Source organism: Antrostomus carolinensis, unplaced genomic scaffold, assembly GCF_000700745.2.
Source record: "Antrostomus carolinensis isolate BGI_N321 unplaced genomic scaffold, ASM70074v2 scaffold40712, whole genome shotgun sequence".
Lineage (NCBI taxonomy): Eukaryota > Metazoa > Chordata > Aves > Caprimulgiformes > Caprimulgidae > Antrostomus > Antrostomus carolinensis.
The window spans coordinates 1-9,500 of NW_010300928.1; the positions used below are offsets into that span (position 1 = coordinate 1).

The 9,500-nt window shown below is 57.2% G+C and overlaps 2 protein-coding genes across 2 annotated transcripts; one reads left to right on the forward strand and one right to left on the reverse strand.

Annotated features, from left to right (window-relative positions):
- Window positions 1-102: 102 nt before the first annotated feature.
- On the reverse strand, window positions 103-2,040 carry LOC104518559 (hyaluronan and proteoglycan link protein 2). Its single transcript, XM_029083831.1, has 5 exons — window positions 1,953-2,040; window positions 1,356-1,706; window positions 713-829; window positions 419-604; window positions 103-284 (listed from the first exon to the last, which is right to left on the reverse strand). The coding sequence occupies exons 1-5, from the start codon at window positions 2,038-2,040 to the stop codon at window positions 103-105; spliced, it is 924 nt and encodes a 307-aa protein (XP_028939664.1).
- A 3,263-nt stretch (window positions 2,041-5,303) lies between these two features.
- On the forward strand, window positions 5,304-9,497 carry LOC104521332 (ammonium transporter Rh type B-like; the record flags this gene model as incomplete). The annotated part of the gene is made up of 8 exons (XM_010163293.1): window positions 5,304-5,484; window positions 7,134-7,320; window positions 7,708-7,858; window positions 7,985-8,132; window positions 8,449-8,612; window positions 8,834-8,971; window positions 9,150-9,283; window positions 9,458-9,497. Coding segments are annotated over exons 1-8 (1,143 nt in total), but the record flags the coding sequence as incomplete, so codon positions are not given.
- Window positions 9,498-9,500: the final 3 nt, after the last annotated feature.

Genomic DNA, 9,500 nt, shown 5'->3' on the forward strand with positions numbered 1-9,500 from the left:
CATTACTACTTCCCCACAAAGCAGTAAGTGCCGTAGGTCCGCAGCTCCTTACTGGGAAAACCAAAACTGCGGACGCCGGGGTCCGGCAGCCCCCCGCAGCGCTCACGGGGGGTGGTGATGGGGTACCGCACGCTGCCGTCCGCCAACCACCCCCCGTCGCACCGATCCAGCTGGGAAAACTTCCAAGCAGAGTAGAGTTGCCCAACTTTGGCGATGGTAGCCCCGTGGTTGCGGCATGCTTGCCCAGCCTCCTTGAAGTTCAGGTGGCCACGGATGAAGTAGACCTGGCCTGGGGATGGGTAGGGACATGGTGGGTGAGTGGCCACCATGGATGACCTCCTGGGAATGACCCCAGCCCTGATGAACATCTGAGTGGGCACTGTGTTGCTGTGGGAGGGACAGGGCACCCTAACACTACCTTGAAGAGCAGAGGTGAAGCAGAAAGCATCGAATCGGTCCTTCTGCTTGTCCCTGGCCCCGTAGGTCCGGACACCTGGCAGGAGCAGACGGCCACCACACGGCTCCCGGGAATTGATGATGGGGTAGTGGACAGTCCCGTCAAGGATCCAGCCAGCGTTGCACCAGTCCAGCCCCTCCGTCCAGGCTGTGGGGCAAGAGGCAGCTCAGCACTTCCCACTTCCCCATTCCCACACCCAGAGAGGTACATTTTGGGGCAGATAAGGGATTTTTTGGGGTTTTTTTGATGCTTCACCTTTGTAGAGCTGCTGGTAGGTGGCGAGGCGGGAGTCCTGCTGCTCGCAGGCTCGCTTGGCTTCCTGGTAGTTGAATTTGTAGCGCCCGTTGCTGGGCTGGTAGGGGAAAACAACGCCTGGGGGACAGGACCAGAGGGTGGGGGAGATGCTCTCCCCAAGGAAGCTTTGGCTTATCACCCCCCGAGGATTCACAGAATCCCAGACTGGTTTGGGCTGGAAGGGATCTTAAAGCTCATCCAGTTCCAACCCCCCTGCCAGCAGCAGGGACACCTTCCACTAGACCAGGTTGCTCAAAGCCTCATCCAACCTGGCCGAGAACACTTCCAGGGAGGAGCAGCCACAGCTTCTCTGGCCAACCTGGAACACTGTCTCACCACCCTCACACCAAAGAATTTCTTTCTCACATCTCATCTCCATCTCCCCTCTGCCACTTTCAAGCCATCACCCCTTGTTCTGTCACTCCCTGCCCCTGGCCAAAGTCCCTCCCCAGCCTTTGGTGCCGAAGATAAGGCTGGGGCACGAGGCATTGCAATAGGGGACATGAGGTGTAGAGGCAACCAGCCATGGACCCCCAACCCAGTGTCCCCTCTCTGCTCTCCCCCACATTCCCAATGGACACAGCAGGAAGGATTCCATCCTCACCTTCAAGGTGCAGAGTGAGGGAGACACTCTCATCCTCCAGCCCGTTGACGAGCTGGCAGCGGTAGCGTCCCTCGTCCTCCAGAGCCACGTTGGTGATGGTCAGTGAGGCGTCGTAGCGGTGGCTGTGCCGCAGGCGCACCCGCGGGCTCAGTGGCCCATAGTTCTTGTGGTAGAGCCCGTTGGTGATGATGATGATGCTCTCTCGGTAGTTGTTTGGTTCCACCTTGCTCCACTTCACCCGGTAGTTGCGGGGCAGGGCACGTAGGACACAGGGTAGGGTGGCTGTGGCACCTCGTTGTGTGTGCACCGTGGTGTGGAGGGGCTCCAGCAGGTATTGCAGGTGTGGGGGGGCTGTGGCACACCCAGGCAGCCCCAGGGTCAGCTCACCACAGAGCATTGCCATGGTCCCACCACTCCTCAGTGCCTCCCTCAATGTCCCTTTGACCCTCATGGGCATCTCCAGCCTGGTTTCCATCACCCATCCCAGCTCCTTTTCCCCAGTCTTGCAACCCCTGGGACCCTCCAGCATAACCTCCCTTCTCCAGCACCAAACCCAAACAGCAGCATCCCACCCTCTCCCCGGGTCCTGCTCCCTACCTGGGCTCCCTGTTGGTCGCTGGAAGATGCTCAATGCCGGAGATGCCACCAAAATCCAGAGGGAGCTGAGCAGGAGAAGCTGGTGCATCCTTAGAGCTGGGGGCAGGACAGGGCCTGGAGGAAGCGCAGGGGTCAGGGACATGCAGAGGAACGTACCCCAGCTTTGGTGGGGACCAGAGGATGTGGTGGGGGACATCTGCAGTGCTTGCTGTCAGGGATGCTGTGGTGTTGACAGATGACCCTGCTCCATTGGGAGCTCATCGACATTTACTGTGCAAAGGGGATGTCCCCTCACAGGACACTGAGCCAACAGAACATGCCAACCCTCCTCCCTGGTGTCCCACACCTCTTACCGTCCCCTGCCGCGTCCTTTGAGGAGCCACCGTCCCCATCCAACATGTCCTGCCCCAGCACCCGTTGCCCTTCTCCGTCACAGCCACCCCATCAAGAGCTCCGGAAAGGTCAAACCTGTGTCGTGGTGCTGCCAGGAAGAGGGGACACGGGGATGTTGGAGGTGGCGAGTGGGTGCTCCCAGCCAGCCCTTGCCTTGTCACCGTCCCGGGGTGGGCAGCGTCCCGGCAGCCCTGCAGCCCCACGGTCCCTTGGTGCCCACTCCCATGGTGCGCAGGAGCGGCGAGCGTTGGCCGTGCCCTCGCTCCCTGCCCTGTCGCCGTCTCTTCTCTCTTTCTTCTCTCTTTTTTTTCCCCCAACACCTCCCTGAGGAACGCCCGGGGAGGAGGAAGCACAATTTCCCATTGTGAGCATCTTTCTCTTTATTGTTCTGCTCGGCAAAACACAACGCGCCCGGCTAACAAACATCCCTTTATTTGCCGGCCACAGCGTCGGGGAATTCAGGGAAAATGCCAGCAGCCCCTTGGGCCGGCAAAGCCTCCCCTTGGCATCGGCCCCCGGTGCCGGGATGGTTCTCTCTGCTCCCACAGACACCAGGGAAATGGTTAAATTGATGTCCCCTCTGTCAAATCTCTGATGGGGGGATGCTGCTCCCATCCTTTGGGGCTCCCTTGGGTTGTGCAAGGTGGGTCCTGATGCTTTTGCATCCTACCGGCCTTATCCTGCCCTGCAGAAAGTCATCGGAGAGGCTTCTCCATCGTCACCTTGGGGCCGGGACGCTGCCGGCAGCAAAACAAGGCGACACAATGGGGCTGTGTTCTGGGCTCCCTTATCTTCTCCCTCCCCCAAGGTCCATCTCCAGGGGTGGAGGAAGCTCTTCTCAAAGGAAACACAAGACAAGCAACGTCTGTCCCCGGCACCAAAGGACACAGTGATCCCGGCTTTGCCGTGGCATGCACGGCACAGAAAACAAACCTCCTGGGGGGAAGCAGCACCAGGGTTTGTGCTGGCTCCTCGGCCACTTGTCCCCAGTCACTCTTCAAATTTGCTGCTTGGACAGGGCGGGAGGGGGGGGTGGTTAATGCAATCACCTGCCCCAGCTTTGGTGCCAGCAGGCTGGACTGGAAGCTGCTGAGGCTCTCCCAGTTCAAAATGGTCAGGGCTTTCGTTGATGGAGAAAAGGAGGCTGAGGGAAGAGCTCACTCTCTCTATCTCCCTGAAAGGAGGGTGCAGAGAGGTGGGGGTGGGTCTGTTCAACCAAGAACCAAGGGACAGGACAAGAGGAAATGGGCTCCAGTTGTGGCCAGGGCAGTTGAGATGGGATGTGAGGAAGAATTTCTTTGCTGAAAGGGTTCTGAGGCATTGGAAGGGGTTGCCCAGGGCAGTGGTGGAGTCCCCATCCCTGGAGGGATTGAAGAGTCGTGTAGACACAGTGCTGAGGGACATGGGTTAGTCACAGGGGACTGGTCAGTGTTGGGTTCATGATGGGACTCCATGAGCTTAAAGGGCTTTTCCAATCCAGGTGATTCGGTGATTTTAACGAGAAAAAGAGCTTTGCTCCCCCCACACAGAGAAAAGCTACACCACAGCAACACCCCACGCTCCTCTCCCACATCTCCCCACAGTTATTTTGTGGGTCCATGGCTGTTCAGAAAGCACCTGTGATCTCCATCCATCACAATCCCAGCTCCTTTCCATGACCCATGGGGTCCTAACCCCCCCAGCAGCACCTGGCCCTGAGGAACCAGCTCAAAACTCCTTGGCTGTTGGATGCTGTTTCCCATTTCTGTGGTGCCACAATTGAGCTGAGCTGTTTCTTGCATTTTTCCCAAGTGAAGGCAACAGCTACACCCCTCGGTCCTCACTAAACCACAGCCTGAACCAAAGCGTTCACCGAGGCCTCCACAAATGACTCATTCCCCTTCCCCATCCCGTTGGCGTCAGGGCATGACCCCAGCCCGATGCTGCTTCTCTGAGATCACCACTTGGCCCGGCACCGGGGAAACGAGTTACCGGAGTCACTTCCCAAACACACGATATGTTTTTACTTCTCGTCTCCTTTTCTCTTTCTCTCCCTTTTTGGGATTTGTCCTGGCGTGTTACAAACGCTTCTCAAAACAGAAACAGTCAAAGAAAAGCAAAGGAAACCTTCTCCTCCCGGCTCCCCCCATGTGTCCTGGCACAGGTTCCTGACAGCACCTTCTGACTCCACTCCTTGTTTTTCAAGGCTCAGCTTTTCCTCCTCCAGCCCCACAGACCACCTCTTCTCCAAAGCCCCCCCTGAACCATCATTTTTTTTCTACTGATCAAGGAGTTTAAATCTGGTTTTGCTGAGCTTGTGTCAGAGGCCAGCACCTCTGCAGCAGATCAGTCCCACTGTGCTTGCTGAACCCTCTGCCTGACCCAATCCCACAGAATCACAGAACATCAGGGATTGGAAGGGACCTCTGGAGATCATCCAGTCCAACCCCCCTGCCAGAGCAGGATCACCTACAGTAGGTCACGTAGGATCACATCCAGGTGGGTTTGGAATGTCTCCAGAGAAGGAGACTCCACAACCTCTCTGGGCAGCCTGTCCCAGTGTCCTGTCACTCTCACAGTGAAAAAGTGAAAACCACCACGTTTCCTCCATGCCAAACCTCCAGAAAGGCTGAAACCTCAAGGGTCCCCCAGCCACAGCTCCCCCCCACACCAAATCACACCCCGACTCTCTACTACCCAGCCAAGATGGATGCTGACATCAAAAACCCTGTGTCCTTCTCCAGCACAGTGGCCTGAGCCACCTGATATGGCAAAACCAGGTGCCAGGACAGGCAGCCCTGGGGTGTCCACGTTGGCAGCACCATCCTGCTCCCGTTCAGCTCTTCCACCTTTGGGAAGCACCGAGGCGAGGGCAGGACCTGGCAGCCGCCCCAGCAGGGCGGAGTTGGCAGCCACAGCCCTTCTCTCCTTGTGTGTCCCCAGTTTTTTGGGGTTCTCCTGTCCTGGTCACCCCAAAACATGCCTGAGCAAACCATCACCTCGAGGCTCCAGCTCCCTGCCCTGTGTTTCTTCCTCCAAATCTTCACCATCATCCTCTTCGCTGTCTTTGTGCGGTACAGCCCAGAGAGCAGCTCCGGTCTCTGCTCCCAGCAACTCAACTGCAGTTGGAGAAACCAGGAAGAGGGTTTCCAACACCCCCGTGAGTATCCCCATCGCAGGTGGGTGCAGAGAGTGGCTCTACCTGGTCCCCAGGTGCAGCTGACAGGGAGGTATGGGATGTCACCACGCTGCAGACCTGTCACACCGTCCAGCTCTGGATCAGACTCCAGAGTAAAACAGAGGAGGGGGAAGATCAAGCTGCAGGGTTGGGATATTGGTGCATCCTACCGAGAAGGGGACAGTGGGTGGAAAGCAGACTTGCTGCAAGGATTTTCCCACACGCTTGGACAAAGCCAGGCGCAAAACAGGGATATCCGGGTCTAGGACATGTGTTTCCACAGCTGGAGGCACAGAGGGGATCACTCGGTGCGGTGACAAACCTGGGATTGTCCCAACATCACCCTGGGTTGGAGCACGGCAGCAGTTCCTGGCACTGTAGGATCTGCAAAACACCCCACTGGGTTTTGCAGCACCAAGGGATCTGCACCGAGCCCCTTTCACAGAGGATTCAGCTCCCCTGGTGCTGCCGCAGTGTCCAACGTGGGGCTGGGGGCCCATCCCGCCAGGAGCATCCTTCTGCATGTTGGACATCGTGATGAAACTCATCCTGGGCTGGGGGATGAGGGGCTGATCCTGGCTTTTCTGTAGCAAAGACAAGGCAGGAGGTTGGAGCATGTCCAAGGGAGGGGTGCTGAGCAGAGCCCAGCTGCCAGGCAGGGAGCAGCCAGCGGCAGGTTCTCCCGGTTTCTCCTGCCCACTTAACCCCACCCAGCACAGAGGGTGACTCACCGCTCCGGCACACAGGGCACAGCTCTCGGCACCACCGAGTGGTGCAAAGGGCGTTTCAGCCCAAGCGAGAATCAGGTCCCCTCTCCTCTAACTGGTCCCAGTTTGCTGTTCATGCTTTTGGTCCTCTTGTCCCATGAAGCGGGATGTATTTTGAGGGGTAGCAGAGAGGTCCCGGGGGGTGGCTGATGTCTCAGATCCACCTTTGCGATGGTGTCATGGGTGCACCTGGCTCGTGGCCACCTCAAGAGGTTCTGGATGAACCACGAGCACGTACTGAGGTGTCTACACAGGGTGGTTGCAAATGGGGTGGCAGGGGCCACATCAGGGGAGGGCAGCTTTACCTGTCACTACTCTATGCAACAACTGCTCATGCTCTTCGCTGGAGATCTCCAAGGGAGATCCAAGGCCAAATCCAGCTGATTCCAGAGACACGTAGGTGGAGCAAGGCTAATTTCACAGAATCCCAAAATGGCCTCGATTGGAAAAGCCCTTCAAGGTCATTAACTCCCATCATGAACCCAACACTGACAAGTCCCCGACTAACCCATGTCCCTCAGCACTATGTCTACACCACTCTTCAATCCCTCCAGGGATGGGGACTTCACCACTGCCCTGGGCAACCCCTTCCAATGCCTCAGAACCCTTGCAGCAAAGAAATTCTTCCTCACATCCCATCTCAACTGCCCTGGCCACAACTGGAGCCCATTTCCTCTTGTCCTGTCCCTTTGTCCTTGGTTGAACAGACTGACCAGCACCAATTTATATCAGCTGAAGATTTCAGCTCCCCAAAACCTGTTAGAGCAAGGGATATCTGAGTGCCCTCGAAGGACCCAGGAGGCAGGAGGGTGGCTGCCTGCCCTCAACACCTCCAGACCCACCCTTCTACCTCTGCTCTTCCAGGTTTCCGGGATGTCCACCTCCAAGCTCTCCTCGGCTTCGGGCTTCTGGTGGCCTTCCTTGGCCGCTATGGGCCAGGCAGCTTGGCCATCAGCATCCTTATCGTGGCCTTCACCATCCAGTGGGCCATACTGATCCAGGGCTTTTTATACTTCTTCCTGAATGGCAAAATTTACGTGGGAGCTCAGAGGTAAGGCAGGAGGGGGATGTCGCTGCATGGCCATGCTGGTCCCAGGTCCAGCCCTGGCACACTGGCTCCCTCCACTGTAAAACTCACAGCTCTGCTTTGGAGGAGGATGAGGAGGACAAGTAGGACCAGGCTTCTGGTCTACCACACTAGTAAGGGCCATGTAAGTACTGTCAATGTCACAGCCAGGCATTTAGGGGGGTCCCCACCCACCTCGAGCCGAGCTGTCCCTTTGTCACCAACATCACAAGGCTCAGGCTGCCCGTTCAGACTTCAGGAGCAGTGGGACACAGGATCTGCTCCTGTCCCCCCAATCCTGCTCTCCCCAGCTCCCATGTTTGTCCCCTGGCAGTGCTGGATCCAGCCCCACGTCTTCCCTCTCCTTCCCAGCATGGTCAGTGCCGATTTCTGCACCGCAGCCATTCTGATCTCCACCGGAGCTGTTCTGGGGAAGGTAAACCCTGTCCAGATGCTACTGCTGACCCTGCTGGGAGTCATCCTCTTTGCTCTCAATGAATACATCCTGCTCAGTCTCATGGGGGTGAGTCACTGATGGAGGGTCCCACCAGAAAGAGGGTAACCATGGGTTTAGGCTCCTCATGTCAAGATCCGTAGAGACAAACCCCACATCCCCCCTTCCTGCACCGTGTTTTTCTGTACTCACCAGGTAAGGGACAGTGGGGGCTCCTTGACCATCCACAGCTTTGGTGCTTATTTTGGCTTGATGGTTTCACGGATCTTGTACCAGCCCCATATGGAGAAGAGGAAAGAGCAGCAGGACACAGGGCACCAGCCAGACGTCTTTGCTGTGGTTGGTATGAAGCTTGAATCATACAACACCAGAGTCATAGACATGGTGGTGGAAAGATCATCAGCAACATTAGGACAGTGTGGCTGTGGCTTTGACCAGCAGTGTCCTGCAAACCATCAAAGACAGAGGTCCTCCACCTCCCTGGGGACCCGTCCTGAGGCTGCACCACCCTCTCCAGGAAAACCTTTTCCTTGTGTCAAACCTGAACCTCCCACACTGCAAGCTGTGGCCAACAGCATATCTTGGCATTAGCAAGAAGTTTCTTTCTCATCTCTCAATCAACCCCAACATCAAAACCTGCCTGTTCCCCTTCCCTGCAGGAACCATCTACCTGTGGATCTTCTGGCCCAGCTTCACCTCAGCCACCACTGTCCATGACAACGTTGAGCCCTGGGCAGTGCTCAACACCTACTTCTCGCTGGCAGCAAGCACCCTGGCCACCTTTGTCCTCTCACCTATCCTCCATGAGGGCATGCTGCAGATGGTAGGTCCTCTCCTGGGACAAAGCCAAGTCTCATGCACTGCCCATGTCCCATCCTACAGGGATGGTGAGTGTGAATACACTGGGGGCAGAAGGGGATGCCCGTTAGGCTTCCTTAGGTTCATTAAGACCCAGTTTGATCCCTGAGGAAGCCCAAATCCCCTCAGTCCCATGCTGATGTCCTCCATGGAGCCACTTTCCCTGACCATGTCCTGCTCCATCAGGTTCAGATCCAGGATGCCACCTTGGCCAGCACAGCCATGATGGGTATGGCTGGGGAGATGCTGGTCACTCCTTTCGGGGCCCTGATTGCGGGGTTTCTGGCCGGCTTGATCCCCCCACTTGGCTTCAGATTCCTCACGGTGAGTCACCTTGGGACAGCCCAGGACACCAGTCCCAGGTCAGGGGACCACCCTGCTTTGGACGAGGCTGCATTACCAACCTGCAGCTCCCAAACCTGCAAACATGGAGCTGCAGCACAGCCTCCCTGGGCAAACATCCCCTCTCCAAACCCCGGTTCTTCCTTAACCCTCTCCCCAGCCTGTCCTGGCCTCCAGGCTGAAAACTCAGGACACGTGTGGGGTTCACAACGTCCACGGGCTGCCGGGGATCCTGGGTGCCTTGTTGGGGACACTGCTGACAGCACTGGCCACCGCAGACGCTTATGGTGGAAGGTGAGAAGAGCCAGAATCAGGGGTGCCAATGCCTCCATGCACCCCTGAAAGCGGGGATGCTCCACACACCCTCTGTTACAGCACCCACATCACCCAGAGACACGAGTGGAGCCACCCATTTCCCTACCTGGGAGAAAAAGCTCCCCAAAAACTTGTCCCCATTCTGACTTGCAGACTGGAGCTCGTGTTCCCACTGGTGGCCCAGGGCAGCCGGTCA

Excerpts from the sequence above, each read along its gene's own strand:
- LOC104518559 (XM_029083831.1), bottom strand. The coding sequence starts at position 2,040 with ATGCACCAGCTTCTCCTGCTCAGCTCCCTCTGGATTTTGGTGGCATCT. Across the intron at positions 830-1,355 it reads CCTCACTCTGCACCTTGAAG|GCGTTGTTTTCCCCTACCAG; the intron begins GTGAGGATGGAA and ends CCTGTCCCCCAG. Across the intron at positions 285-418 it reads CTTCACCTCTGCTCTTCAAG|GTCTACTTCATCCGTGGCCA; the intron begins GTAGTGTTAGGG and ends TCCCCAGGCCAG.